Source organism: Salminus brasiliensis, chromosome 24, assembly GCF_030463535.1.
Source record: "Salminus brasiliensis chromosome 24, fSalBra1.hap2, whole genome shotgun sequence".
Lineage (NCBI taxonomy): Eukaryota > Metazoa > Chordata > Actinopteri > Characiformes > Bryconidae > Salminus > Salminus brasiliensis.
Window position 1 is genome coordinate 1,630,230 of NC_132901.1, and position 15,173 is coordinate 1,645,402.

At 43.3% G+C, this 15,173-nt stretch overlaps 2 protein-coding genes across 2 annotated transcripts in view; both read left to right on the forward strand.

The window, feature by feature from the left end:
- Positions 1-2,306, forward strand: part of micu3a (mitochondrial calcium uptake family, member 3a) — a 37,325-nt gene extending 35,019 nt beyond the window's left edge. The window contains exon 14 of the mRNA XM_072669767.1: positions 1-2,306. This exon is cut by the window's left edge and continues 422 nt beyond it. The gene's annotated coding sequence lies outside the window, so the exon portion shown is untranslated.
- Positions 2,307-3,834: 1,528 nt separating this feature from the next.
- On the forward strand, positions 3,835-12,526 carry vps37a (VPS37A subunit of ESCRT-I). The gene is made up of 13 exons (XM_072670505.1): positions 3,835-4,053; positions 4,160-4,273; positions 6,396-6,470; positions 6,575-6,692; positions 6,848-6,948; positions 7,290-7,503; positions 7,827-7,897; positions 8,065-8,192; positions 9,004-9,062; positions 9,943-10,011; positions 11,154-11,297; positions 11,475-11,571; positions 12,002-12,526. Exons 2-12 carry the CDS (start codon positions 4,161-4,163, stop codon positions 11,553-11,555), a joined length of 1,173 nt encoding a protein of 390 aa, XP_072526606.1. The 5' UTR covers positions 3,835-4,053; position 4,160; the 3' UTR covers positions 11,556-11,571; positions 12,002-12,526.
- The last annotated feature ends 2,647 nt before the right edge of the window (positions 12,527-15,173 follow it).

Genomic DNA, 15,173 nt, shown 5'->3' on the forward strand with positions numbered 1-15,173 from the left:
GCACCGGAAGCCCCGTTCGCACTCATTCGGCGAGAGAGGATCGTCAGCGTTGCTCGGTTAGCTTTGGTTTAGCGCGAGTTTTCCTCGATTTCAGTCAGTTTGTCGCATCAAAACCGCCACTTTTACAGCTTTAGGCTTCGGTTCAGGCCAGAAATGTCAAAACTCGGACCGGAAATGTCAAGAAACAACAGGAACGGCAGCCATAATGCTAGCACGGGTGTTGAAAGGCTAAAGCTAAAAAAAATAGCATGATTTTTAGCAACATGTTAGCTGGAGAATCTGTCGGTTTTCCTGTCAGATAAGTAACGGCGGCGGCGTCTTGAGGAAGGCTAGTAAGCTAACAAAGCTAAGGATGCTACTGGGGAGGAACGGTACGACTACGGTACAACCATAAATAAAGACGAATCCGACTTTCGTTACCGTTTCATTTGAACAGACAGTCGCGCAAGTTACAGCAAGGTGCCGTCTAGCGCCCCCTTGTGGTAGTTAACACAGCCTGTAGTTTGTATCGGTACTGATCGTCTGGGACTCTCTCAGTTACCATAGCAACGCTCCTAAACCATTACTCCGTCTCTGTCCTCTACCCCAGGCCTTTCCTTCTCATGCTAGTTTGTCAGATAAACAGATGCCAGTTAGCGTAGATTAGCTGATTAGCGAAAACTGATCCGCCAAGCCACTTTGCCATCAGCAGCCGCAGTCAGAGTGAGCGCAGTCGGCCACGCTCTCTCTCTCTCCGGGTGGGTAGGTGGCGCCCTCGGCCGGCACAGGCGTCTGTCAGCTGGTGCTGGTGGAGCTGGGGACCCGGCGCTTTCCTCACGGTGCTTCGGCTGGCTTCGCATGTATCGGAAAAGACGTTGAATTGCTAGCCTGGATATTGCTAGCCTGGATACCCCCTCCCCTCCCCAAACCTTTACCAGTTACTTCTCTCATCGTAAGCACCTCGCCGCGCCGGACGAGTGCGAACCGGGCTCACGGTTGACCGAATTATGCACAATCCGATGTATAGCCGCCGTACGCTAGCGTATATTTCTCATTCCAGAACAATTGCAGCATTGCAGCACTGAAGGAAAGATTACGTGAAGCTGCTGGATCAAACGGTAAAGATTGAAGGTGGCCCCGAGTGGTCCAGCGGGACAAGGCGCTGCCACTGTGACCAGAGGACCGCTGGCTCGAATCCCGGTCATGCTGCTAGCCATCGGCAGCCGGAGCCTGAGTGAGCACAATTGGCCTTGCTCTCTCCAGAGTGGGTAGATGGCGCTCTCTCCAAAAAACACCTCGCTTCGTTGCGGTGGCTGGTCTTCAGCCTCACTGGTGTCGATTGGAGGGGTGGCGTCCAAATTGGGTAATAAAAAAAATCGGAAATAAATTATTTTAAAAAACGAGGTGGCTAATGAGTGAAGGACGCACAATTACTTGCTTAAAAAACTTTAGGAGTGAAGTTATACGTGACGGTTACTTTCACAACCTTTATATTTATATAAGTTTTGCTATATTTGCAGCACTTTTCATTAACACTATATTTAGCCTGAACTACATATAACGATAAGTTACCAGCAGGTGCGTTAGCCATGCTCTGGTTTGGCTAATCTGCGGTAATTCCACGTTTGAGCTTTCTACGTAGCTCCCTTATTAAAAAAACAAGAACTGTACTAACACTAACACGCTAGCATCACTATGCTAATCAGCTAGCCGTGCGAACGTGGCAGATTTTGAACAATCCTGAGGTAAAAATGTAAAAAAACTTCATCTGTCTGCAAATTTTCTTGAACTCTGACGTACAGCCTCTGTTTCTGTTGGGGTTGTTAGCCGTGTAGCCTTTAGCTTGCTAACCGGCGAGCTAACTTCGCCAGAGTGAAGTAATGAGGTTTCGGTGTGTCGGTTTCATGTTACAGATCAAATGTTGACTCGTTATTCTCTGCCGCGGCTAAGAAACGGCTACGTCCGCCGTTTGTTTGCCGCTCAAGTTCGGAAAGGAAATGCGTCGCTTAAAAATGGCCTCGATTGGTTCGCGATTCCGCCGTCCTGTTGACCCTCGTAGGCTAACGACACTATGAAGTACGCATTCCTCTGTTACGATCCAGAAGACTGTAGGTGTGTTTTTGCTTGTTGTTTGTGTGTTTATGGTGGTTTATGAAGTAATCTTACGAAGTACGACGCTGTCAATCATATCGTTTGTTATTTATCATATCCCAGCGTCCATGCAGTTGTTACATTTGCACGATCTGCACTAATAAATATTGATACTATCTCAGAGCTTGCCGTTTATATTCTACGTGAAATATGAAATAAACTTACGAATGAATGAATATTACACACGTTGTCGCACTTTCTGTAATTCGCTATATTAGCGTTAGCATAGGTATCTTAATTGATCCAGAATGCGGCGGCCAGGAAGGCCAGGAACGGACCGGCCCCTCCAGCTTCAAGTTCGGCCCGGCTCGACCCGCCGTCCTTCGAGATCCACGGAAGACAAAACTTGGTACTTGAGTCCTGTGGACGCCGTACTGACTTCGGTATGAAGTAGCGTCTAAGCTTAGAGCGATCTTTTGGATTCTAGCCAATACAAACTAGCCCCTTCGGACGTCGCTCTGGAGAAGAACGTCTGCTGAAGAGCTTCAACGTAAAGGTAAACGTAAAAGTACGCCCAGTTCAGACTGGTGGGACGCTGTACGATAGTCGCGCCGTACAGCGCAATGCATTCTGGGATATTGGACAGTGCCAAGTCCACACAAGTCATGTCCTGATGCATCCTCGGGAGGATGCGTCCCCTGCGAGATTTCGCTTTCGAATGGAGCAGTACTTGGGCTGCAACTGATGGCGCTTCACAGGAAGTCCACAGGAATGGACAGGAAGTGCGGACAGGAAATTATTTAAAATAGGAAATACATTTAAAATAATAATAATGAGGAAAAGTAGTTGATTAAAACTATAAATGTAAGATTAGAATCGCTGTAATAAAAAGTACTGTTCGACGCTAACACTAGCCGAACTGAAGGCGGGGCAGCTGGCAGCTAGCAGCTAGCGTTAGTGTGGAGCGTAGCGTGTAGTAGATGGAGGAGTCCTGTCAGGCGAGCTGAGCGGCTAAGATCGTACTTTCAGGGATCATTTCTATAGTTTCAGGTCAGTTGGTGCAGTTGCTGAACACTACTGACCCCTGGTGGTCAGCAGGATGAACAGCGTGTGATCAGTAGGGGTTCGATTCTCAGAGCTGAACTGATTCAACTGATTCAGCAGATCACGATCTCGTTAGGACAATGCTAATGTTAGCCCGAGCCACACTAGCCTCAAGCTAGCATGCTAATCGGTACGCGCCGAACCAAAATGCTGTAAAACCAGCTGTTAGACGATCAAGACCAGCTGGACGCAGGACGGCCTGGACAGCTCACCGAGATGTTAGCGTCCCTCGTATCACTACCGGGAGACCTCCATACTTGAGCCCAACCAGAACCTGGTTCCGGTCCAGGTTGCACATGATGGTGATCTTGGACAGAAAGGCCTAGATGGGCTGTGTCTGAGAAATCGGCTAGTTATCAATGCCAGTGACAAATACCCGATGCCTAGCGAGCTAGCTAGCTAGCTACAGTTGGTGACAGTCCATCTCCAGTGTCTGTTAGCAGCATTAGCTTAGCATCTCCTGCTCCACTGAAGCGGACTCCAGCTTCAGCTTCTATCCAACATGTCTCGGCTGGTTTGAGAGCCTCTGGGTTTGGAGATCGATGGCGTTCATTTGAGACCCGAACTTCTCCTTTAAGTGACGTTTCGGTGACGTTTCAGTGGCGTATGACGTAGAGCGCAGCCCGCGATGACGTGGCGCGCAGAGCTTTCTCGCTCGGCTCGGAGAAGCGGCTGCTTGTTTACGTGAGCTGCTGCTAGCCAGCGTTAGCCAGCCCAGCTCAGCCCAGCCCGGCCCGGCCCAGCCCGGCCCAAACGACGACACCCCTGCGTTAAACCCGCCGCCGTCCGTCGGTTCTGAGCGGCCGGAGGTGCTGAAGGGTCCGTGAGGTGAACATGCTCGTGAGGGAGGTTCGCTAACAGCCAGTCACCGGATGCCAGGTAGGCTCCCAGCTTAGCTTAGCTTAGCCTAGCTTAGCTTAGCCGAGCCGAGCCGAGCCGCGCCGCTGTGGCGGGTGACGGGGTCTGTGTTCCTCTCTGTCTGCAGGATGAACTGGATCTTCCCCCTGTCTAAGGGCTCAGGAGCAGTCCCACCTCCCCTCAACAGCTTACAGAAGCAGCGGCAGCGGCAGGTCGAGTCTCTGAGAGCTGCTCACTCCAGGTGAGTGGACTTAGCTGAGGTCAGTTAGCCGAGGTCAGTCAGTCAGTAGCTGCTGGATCGGCCCTGAATCAGTCATTTAATGAACTGTTCCCTTCATTTAATCAACTGTTCCCTTCATTTATTAAACTGTTCACTTATTAAATACTCTACTCAGTTTAATCAACTGTTCCCTTCATTTATTAAACTGTTCCCTTCATTTATTGAACTGTTCCCTTCGTTTATTGAACTGTTCCCTTCGTTTATTGAACTGTTCACTTATTAAATGAACTGTTCCCTTCATTTAATGAACTGTTCACTTATTAAATGAACTGTTCCCTTCATTTATTGAACTGTTCACTTATTAAATGAACTGTTCCCTTCATTTATTGAACTGTTCCCTTCATTTATTAAACTGTTCCCTTCATTTATTGAACTGTTCACTTATTAAATGAACTGTTCCCTTCATTTAATGAACTGTTCACTTATTAAATGAACTGTTCCCTTCATTTATTGAACTGTTCCCTTCATTTATTGAACTGTTCCCTTCATTTATTGAACTGTTCACTTATTAAATGAACTGTTCCCTTCATTTATTGAACTGTTCCCTTCATTTATTAAACTGTTCACTTATTAAATACTCTACTCAGTTTAATCAACTGTTCCCTTCATTTATTGAACTGTTCCCTTCATTTATTGAACTGTTCACTTATTAAATGAACTGTTCCCTTCATTTATTAAACTGTTCACTTATTAAGTACTCTACTCAGTTTAATCAACTGTTCCCTTCATTTAATCAACTGTTCCCTTCATTTATTAAACTGTTCACTTATTAAATACTCTACTCAGTTTAATCAACTGTTCCCTTCATTTATTAAACTGTTCCCTTCATTTATTAAACTGTTCCCTTCATTTATTAAACTGTTCCCTTAATTTAATAAACAGTTCCCTTCATTTAATAAACAGTTCCCTTCATTTAATAAACTGTTCCCTTCATTTAATAAACAGTTCCCTTCATTTAATAAACTGTTCCCTTCATTTATTAAATACTCTACTCAGTTTAATCAACTGTTCTCTTTATTTATTGAATCATTCCCTTCATTTAATAAACTGTTCCCTTGATTTATTAGATTGTTCCCTTAATTTAATCATTTTTTCCCAAGATTTTAAAAAACTCTATTCAGTTTAATAATATGTTTCCTTAATTTTAATAGATTGTTCCCTTGGTTTATTAGATCATTCCCTTAATTTAATAATCGGTTACCGTAATTTAATAATTAGTTCCCTTTGATTTAATGAATACTCTATTCAGGTTAATAATCTGTTCCCTTGATTTATTAGATAGTTCCCTTGATTTAACAAATCATTTCCTTAATTTAACTTTCCTCTCAATTTAAGAGCCCGTTTCCTCTTCACAAACCCTTCCCTCGATTTAACAATTTGTTCTCTTGGTTTCAGAAGTTCTTCCTGCAGACAGTTTATTAAGTACGGCTTTAATCTGAGGAGTGTAGCTGGTAATGCAGTCTTCTGAGAAAGCCAGGTGGCCAACCAGCTGCTAGTTACTCAGCGTTTTCTACAAGGGTGGACAATACTGACCACAGTACTGACCGGGCTGGTTCTCTGGCTTTCTCTGAAGACAGTATTAGCAGCTACCTTCCAGCTCCGTTCCTCAGATTAAAGTATTAGTTCTGCACTGTTTGTATCGACATCCTGCAGAAAGGCTCCCAATCCCTTCTTAAACCACCTGGCCAAAACGTGGCAGAGCTGACGACAAGGCTTAATTTAGTAGCATGGCTGCGGAGATTATGTCCGTCTGGATGGAGATTTGGTGCTGGCCAGGCCTGCTGGCTCCTAGTTCAGGGGCCACCTAACACCCAGTTCTGTCTGTCTTTCGCTTCTCTTTCCCAAAACTGGCGCAAGGCTAAAGGGGAATGCCACCGAGCTTCCTCAATTTCGCCACAGTTCGGTGGTGGAGTCGTAAACCACACAGTCGTTCAGACCGGGGGAGAATTAGTTAGGGACCATCTGTAGCTATTTAGCCTCAGAACACCCTGCATGTGCACGTACCCCTCCACCGCTAATGGGTGTCGAGGTCTTAGACCCCAAATCATGGTGCCCTGACGTACGTATGTCCTGCGTGTTGCAGTATTGCAGAGATCCAGAAAGATGTGGAGTACAGGATTCCTTTCACGGTCGGCAACTCGACCATCAGCGTCAACATGTAAGTCCGGCTGTGCTCCTCGTATCTGATTTAAAGATATTAAATAATAATTAATAATTAATAGCTGCTGATTTCTAACCGTGCTTCTTCTTCTTTTTTTAAAGTTTGCTTCCACCACAGTTCCCTCAAGAAAAGCCCTTGGTCAGTGTGTATCCGCCAGTGGGGCATCATTTAGTGGACAGCAACAATGGGACCGTGGTCACCAGCCCCCTCATCACTAACGTACGTCTTTTAGAAACCGCAACCCCGTAACGCAACCCCGTAACGTGAAATTCGTATTAAAACGTAAAAATATCAACAATTCAAACCCAGAAACCTTCAGAAGTTGAAATACAAGGTTTCTCACTTCTCTCTCCTCTGCTTTCGCCTCCGTCTAGTTTGGAATGCACTCCGATCTCGGGAAAGTAGTCCAGAGCTTGCTGGATGAGTTCTGGAAGAGTCCGCCGGTTCTGATGCCCGGAGCGCCCTCCTTCCCCTTGTGAGTAGCCAGATCCTCCTCAGGACATAGATCCAGAAAACAGGAGAAACAAGAGCTTCTCATTCTGAAGAAAGAAAGTAGTGAGATCTTGTCGGTGAGCTAGTCTGAAGAACAGAGCTCGGTTCCTCCAGGGTTCTCCTGGACGCCAGACCCCAGTCCAGCCAGCACAGCGTGGAGGATGTGTTCACCTCCATCAGCAGCAGCAGCAGCAGCAGCAGCTCACCTGATTTACCATCATTAAGCCCTGATTTACCACCAAACCAGGTGTTGATCTGAGGAGAACTCTAAATAACACTAGACTCTCTCTCTCTCTCTCTCTCTTTTTCTCTCTCTCCCTCCAGCATGTACAAGCCGTCCGGCATGCCCCCGTACCCCGCCCAGAACTTCCATTTTGTCCCTGCCTTCCCGGCTCAGGACGGCCAGCGGCCCATGGTTCCCACCCCGGTGCCGCCGGCCTCGGGGGTAGACCTTCAGCAGTCCCAGCCACGCCCCCCAGCACCATCTTACGGGCTCATCACGGATCTTCCGCTCCCCGTGCCCACCTCGGACTCGCAGGTACAGAGACCAGAGTATCCTCCACCTTGTCTGATGGTGGTCTGATACCTTATCTCTTCCCCTCTGTTAATCCTTAGAGCCCTAGGCTAATTAGGCGTGGTGCGCTGGTGGAGCGGGCAGGCAGGGTGGGTACTGGATTTTGACCCCCATGCCAGCTTTAATCGAACCCGAACTTCAATCGAACTTGGACGTAAACCTGTTGCCTGTAGAGGGGTAGACATTCCCTCCACCCCAACCTCCACCCGGTCATCTCATCATGACACACTGTGGTCTATAAACCTGGACTCTCTCTCTCTCCCTTTCCCTCTGCCTCTCTTTTACAGACCGGATTGAACGGGCACATTTACAAGATGCCCGAAGTCCCAGAGTCGTTTCCAGGGCTTTCTGAGATGAGGTAAGGTCACCTGTGGCCGGTAGCAACCGTAACACACATCCTGCTGGAGCTCCAGTCCACAGTCCTCGAGCCCCCCACCCTCCCTCCCTCCCTCTCTCTTACAGTCAGAAAGTAAATGGACGTCCTGTGCTAATCTGTTTTCCTCTGGTGTCCCCGTCGTCCTGCAGTGTGTCCCAGCTGAAGGACATGAATGATGAGGACGAAGTGCTGTTGGAGTTCTTTGCGTCTCTGCCCCAGCTCAAGCAGGTCTCCTCCGATAAAGAGGACCTGGTCAACAGTATTGTTGCCATGGCCAGTAAGTGGGGTTATTAATTATTATTATTATTATTATTATTATTATTTCAACTAATGCTGAAAGATCACTTAGCAAGGTGTATACACAACAAAGTATGGATTTCATAAAGTATTTGGACACCTGTTCGTTCATTGCATTCAATTCAATAACATTAGCGTTAGTGAGGTCAGGATGTTGGATGATGGTCACCACCCCACCTCATCTTCCCCAACTCCCCACTCAACTCATCCCATTCAATAGTACTGGATGGAGACTCCACCACCATCATTCCAGAAAACACAGCTCCTCAATGCTGGGGGGCTTTATACCCCTCTACTAGCCCACGCCTGGCATTATTAGGCAGCATGGAGTCAATAGGGTCATGATGCTGATCTGCTCCAGAGAGTCCTATTCTATTGGCAGTACTTCTTCTCTACAGGGACTAGACGAGCTGTGTGTGCATTTGCACATCTGCGTCAGCAGCAGGTGCGGCTTAAAGAAGCTGAATGCATTCATTAGAAGGGGTGTCCACAAACTTTTTAATGCATAGTCTGTCAACTCCTATGAAGAAAATCAAAGCTGCCGAAAAATGAAAATCTTTGATTAATTTTTATTTGATCATACTTGAGTAATAATATTACTATTATAGGTATTAATATTTTTTACTATATACGCAGGCTAAATTTATATTATTTAAATATATTTCATTATATATATTTTTTTGTTTGTTTGTTTTTTGTTTTTTTTTTGTTTTTTTTAAAGCTGATACACATTTGTCATACTAATTATAGTTGCTACATATTTCTTATGACTGATGTTTGTGTTGATCCAGAAAAAAACCTGCATCTCGAGCCTCAGCTGGAGGGAAAAAGACAGGAAATGCTTTTCAAAGTGAGTCCATACACACACTCACTCACACACACACACCGTACATACATGCTAACAAACCTGACACCATTCAGCAAAATCAGCCAATTTGAGTTAGAATATAGAAGAATATAGTCATGGCTTCAATTTTGGAATTTATTGATTTATTTATATTGCTGGGCGGAGGGGTCTGCTGCTCCCCCTAAACACACCCCGCAGCAGATCACCTTATTGTTCACCCACCCCACACAGACGGTATAACATTTTTCTGGGCCAATCAGAGCTCAGATATCCACCCTGCATTGCTGTTATAGCTGAACGTCCGTCTTCCTGTTAAATGGGCATGCGGCAATCAACGGGGTCCAAGCACCGTTCACCATTAGAGCCCAGATGACCAGTGGGATGTTTTTACTTTGCTTGTTTGACCTCTAGTTTTGGCAGGAAGTTGGTGTAGAACACAAATGATGACCATGACAGCTGAGCATCCATCTTTCATTTATGTCGCAAGCGGCAACCGTCGGGGCCCAAGCACTGAGGAGCCAGTAAAGCACTAATAATGGGCAGTTTTTCTAGACTGGCTTTATTTCTAATAGGTTTGGGGTCTCGGGTTAAGATTTTTGGGCTTGAATTTGCGTAGTTGTTGAATTTAATGAACTAAGATCCACCCTCATCTCCACCCTTCTTCTCTAAGGCTCACCTCAGCAACAGGGTCGAGCTGCTTCACACATCTATTACGAAGTTCCAGGAGTTCGCCTCCTGGTTTGAGCTTTTCAGGGCGTGGGCCATGCTAGCAAATAGTTTCTGAACTTGTCACTGGTTTCACTGCTCATGAGTTTTCGCGTGTGTGTGTGTGTGTGTGTGTGTGTGTGTGTGTGTGTGTGTGTGTGTGTGTGTGTGTTCACAGTACGATCAGCTGACCCAGATGAAGTCAGCGTTCCAGACGAAGATGCAGAGACAGCACGAGCTCAGTGAGGTATCATATCCTCACACACACACTTTCCTTTTCACACACCGCCGGGCCTTTATTGGACAGGCAATAGGGAAATGAGAAATACTGAAAGCAGAAGCCTGTTCTTGTATGACAGGATTCTCAGGCCTGGTGCTGACTGGAGCAGCAGCACCACCACCACCACCACCACCTCTCTCTTCACATAAGAGTGGTTTGTTTTCTGTGACTCTGCTGATTCAAGCCTTTAGGCCAAACCTGTCAAACAACATGAAATCATAGCTGATGCTTAATTGCCATATTAATAATTAGTTAAAAAAATGTAAATGTAATTTTTGTTACCTTTTTTTTTTTTTACTGTTAAAAGCAAAGCGTGGCCAAATACTGTTAGGGCTGCACTTTCTACAGATGTAACATGTAATGCTGGATGATGAAGTTATTGCATGATGAGAAACAGTAAATTCTGATAGGAAATTGGTTGAGAGATTTGTTTTATGTAGTGACTTCTCCTTTAAGGGAACAGTAATAAGTTATACATTGAAAATATCAGTTATATCAAAATTATAAATACCTGAAATGATAAAAGCACCATTTACACTTTACACAAATATTTAAATACTAATAACGACTTGTTCGTTCATTGATAAAACAGCATTTTGATTGAAAAATCGTTGTCATACAGATTTACAAAAACAATTAAATAAATGGTTGCTAGTAACTAATAGGAATTTGAACTTGTCTATATAAACCCACAAAAACAAAACATATATGATTTATTATAAATGTATTTCATATTTTTTAACATACCCATATATTCTTGTCTATGTAGACCTATATTTATATTTTATTATATATATATATAATATATATATATATATATATTTGTTTTAATATAAAAAATTATATATATTTAAAAAATAATAATAATCATATTTTTAATTAATTTATATTTTTTATTGTCTACATAGGCCTACAAAATGTGTATTGTGTGTGTATATATATATTTGTATATAAATGAATGTTACATTTATTTGTATATATTTCAGCATGTAATGTTATGTTTTATAAAAATAAAAAAAGTAAAAAGTAATGTAATTTATACATTTTTATACTTTTAATAACTTTATTAAATAAATAAACACATTTGCGTGCTTTCTTTCCTCCGTCAGAGCTGCAGCCTGAGCGCCCTGCAGGCCAGGTTAAAGGTCGCAGCCCACCAGGCTGAAGAGGAGTCGGAGGAGACTGCCGAGAGCTTTCTGGAGGGAAAGACAGAGATCGACGATTTTCTCACCAGCTTCATGGAGAAGAGAACGGTACGGGGGGAGGGGGGGGGGTCATTTTATGTTTACCCTTTTTTATATTCTATTATTTTATTTATGCAATAATTGCTCTTTTGGTGTTACTGGGACCTTGAGATCACTATATCGGTCCACCCCATGTACGAATGACAAAGCCGTTATCCTTTCATTTGGACGTCTGTTTGGTCACAGCTTTGCCACAGCAGAAGAGCTAAAGAAGAAAAGCTTCAGCAGGCCATCAACGCTCACGGGCAGTTCCCCTCCGCACACTAGAGCCGGCTTGCCACCGGTAAGTGCTGCTCTTTTTGTGGTTCGTATTAAAGCAATAGTCTGTTGAAAAATCAAATGCATAAAACACAAAAATGGATCACTTTGTATTAATGCACGCTGAAATATTAGGAGAAATATTAAAATGTAATAAATATCAGTAGTATACAACGATGGCCGGCTGGCCGTTGTTCAGTAGTTGTTTGGCCACAGTTGGCAATAGCTGCTTGACAAAGAAGCAATCTTTCCTGGTGGATTATCAATAACTTCAGTTATTTTGCAAACATTTGTATATTTACCAGATTTATTATTATTATCATATTATAAATGCTACAATAATAATGATTAGCTTGCTATTTTTGTTTTATTATATTTAAATATTTCTGAAACGTTCTGAAACGGTGCGATAAAGCGTAGCTGTCTCTAACTGTTCGAACTTTCCATCTTAATAGTTTCAGCCCCAGGTCTGGGGGACGGTCCTCCAGCAGAACATTTGGCTGCACAAGAATCCCAGAAGCCCTACTGCCAGACAGAGCAAAAAAAAAAAAAACATTGGCTTCTGGCCCAATGTCGGCGGGGGACTCCGTAACGTAAGCCGGCACCGATTCAGGACTTCTAGGACCGGAGTTCACGACGGCTTACGTTCTACAAACTCCTGTGACGTTCTAGACTGTAGACTTGCCCTGTGTGACAGTAGTCAGGGAAGGGAGGGGGAGAATGTTCTCTGGACTAGACAGCCTTGCAAGCTCCTATTAGTACACAGTATCTATTGAAGACGGGTTTCTTTTCGGGGTGGGACTTCTCTACGCACTTGAAGACGAAATTCGAATTACGTTGATGCTGCCAGATACTTCACCACAACAACACACACAAAAAAAAATACTGTATTTAATAATGTTGATAATAGGCTTTATTATAATCAGACATTGTATTATATGTTTATTTAATTTGATAGATTAATAAAACATTTAGAATAACCACTGTCGGGGTTCTTGAATGGGTCTGCTTTGAGTGCGACACCCTGCTGTCTCCTGCGCTAACGTGAAGATGATGATGATGATGAGAAGATTCACAACACTACAGGACAGGCCAGTGAAGTCAATGATGAGGACGCTTTATTGGGTTTGGTAATAGTGGACAGCGGACCAAAGATCAGGTCATCTGATCAGGAAGTAAGGTATGAAGTCTGGAGGTGAATCCACAGTACTCTCCACAGCTTACAGAAACAGTCGACACAATGACATCATAAAGGTCTAGCGTCTAAGGTGGTTGCTAAGGGATTGACATACTAACGGCCCAGTGCTACCAATGCATACTTTTCTAGCTACTTACCCAGAATTCTAAGCAGTTTGGAGAAGTTCGAGATGCGTCCGGTACGAACAAAACATGTCCAGCGAGAAACAGCGGTGCATCGCTAACATAGTGGTGATGGCACAAATGAACTGAAATCAGCCGTGAACATATTCTGCATTTTCTGTCTGGCCAGGCTTAAAGGACCCATATGCTAATTTTCTTGTATTTTATATTTTTCCTTAAGGGTCAGTCCAACTTTTTTTTTGAGCGTAGGTGAAATTGTACATTAGATAAACAGTTATTATTCATATTACATGATTATTTTCCATCCTGTAAAAGTTTACGCTAAATGGATCTGAGATGAGGTGAGGTGTGGATGCTTGGCACAAATGTATGATTCCTTAAACCAGCTAGAAGTTATCTTTTTCAACACATTTTTGAATATTAATAACGATTTCGCTGAAGACATTGGCTGATGGTGTAGCTTAAGCCACCACCACCACTTGGCTTTGGAAGGGTTTAAGCCTCCAGACATCTGTTTACGTCTCTCCGTCGCTAGTGCTGGTTAGCCTCACTTTATTAACATGTGGTGATTAGTTTTGTATTATGACTGGAAATCCCTCATATTATCTTTAGTCATGCTCTGCTAACAAGTGGTCTAGGTTCCAGTGTCAGTTGGGCTAGCTAGCAATGCAAAACAGATAAATCCTGAGGTAAAATGATTTGGATTGAGCAGTTTTAGCTTTGCTAGCTCGCTAAGTTAACACCAGGATCTATTACTCGTATAAGGAACTGTAGCACACTCAGTTTTAGTCTGAATCCTGAGGTAATTTTTTTTTTTTTTTTTAGCACTGCTAGCTTGCTACGCTAGCACTGTAGCCTTTTATATTTATGAGACATTGTACCACGTAGCTCAGTTTCAGTTTGTGTTCCACAGTTTCTCATTAGAAGATGATTATTAGCATGTCTGGTGCTTTAAGCTAAGTCCTGAGGTAAAAAATGTGGGATTTAGCAGATTTAGCACTGCTAGCTTGCTAAATTAACCCTGTAGCCTTTTGTTTTTATGATAAATTGTACCACACAACTGTTTTATTGTAAATTTAGAGGACGGTATGCAGCGCAAATTATATTTTGTATGATAATTTAACATATTTGGTCCTTAATTTTGTGTTATGACAGGACATGAATGCAGTTCAATACAAAATGCTAGCAGTGCCAAAACAGATGAATCCTGAGGTAAAAAATTGTGATTCAGCTGATTTAGCACTGCTAGCTCGCCAAGTTAACATCGTAGCCTATTATTCGGGTAGGGAATTGTACCACACAACTCCGTTTTGGTCTCCTAATTGACATTTTCTGACCAAAACAGAGTTGTGTGGTACAATTCCCTACCCGAATAATAGGCTACGATGTTAGCTTAGTGAGCTAGCAGTGCTACAACTGCTGAATCTTAATTTTTTTACCTCAGGATTCATCTGTTTTGGCACGGCTAGCGTTTTCTCTGTTCTACTGACTGTTTTAGTCAGAAAATGTCAGTTAGGAGACTAAAACTGTCAGTAGAACAGTAGAAAATGCTAGCCGTGACAAAACCGGTGAATCCTGAGGTAAAAATTTAGGATTCAGCAGTTGCAGCACTGCTAGCTCACTAAGCTAACATCGTAGCCTCTTATATTTGTGAAAAAAATTTTACCACACAACTCCGTTTCCACGGATTATTAACATATCTGATGCTCTGATTTTGTGTTATGATGGGACATGAATGCAGTACAACAGGGAAGATGCTGTGGTAAAAAAAATTGGGATTAAGCTGATTTTAGCACTGCTAGCACGCTAGGTTAACACTGTAACTTAATAAGATTTAGACAAAAACATTTGTATCCACAGCATCTTCCCTGTTGTACTGAATTCATGTCCCATCATAACACAAAATCAGAGCATCAGATATGTTAATAATCCGTGGAAACGGAGTTGTGTGGTAAAATTTCTCACAAATATAAAAGGCTACGATGTTAGCTTAGTGAGCTAGCAGTGCTGCAACTGCTGAATCCTAAATTTTTACCTCAGGATTCACCGGTTTTGTTCCACAGTTTCCCATTACAATGATTATTATGAACATATCTGGTGCTTTCATTTTCTTTTATGACGGGACATGAATGCAGTACAACAGGGAAAATTCGGGAGTTAGCAGTTTTAGCTAGCATTGCTAGCTCGCTACGTTAACACCAGAGCCTATTATTTTAAAGCGTAACATTTCGAGCGCAGTATGCAGCAGTGCAAATGATACTTTATGTAAAACCGCTTAGCTACACGATAAAACCTACACCAGAGCTA

Excerpts from the sequence above, each read along its gene's own strand:
- vps37a (XM_072670505.1), top strand. The coding sequence starts at position 4,161 with ATGAACTGGATCTTCCCCCTGTCTAAGGGCTCAGGAGCAGTCCCACCT. Across the intron at positions 7,504-7,826 it reads TGCCCACCTCGGACTCGCAG|ACCGGATTGAACGGGCACAT; the intron begins GTACAGAGACCA and ends TCTCTTTTACAG. Across the intron at positions 8,193-9,003 it reads CAGTATTGTTGCCATGGCCA|AAAAAAACCTGCATCTCGAG; the intron begins GTAAGTGGGGTT and ends GTGTTGATCCAG.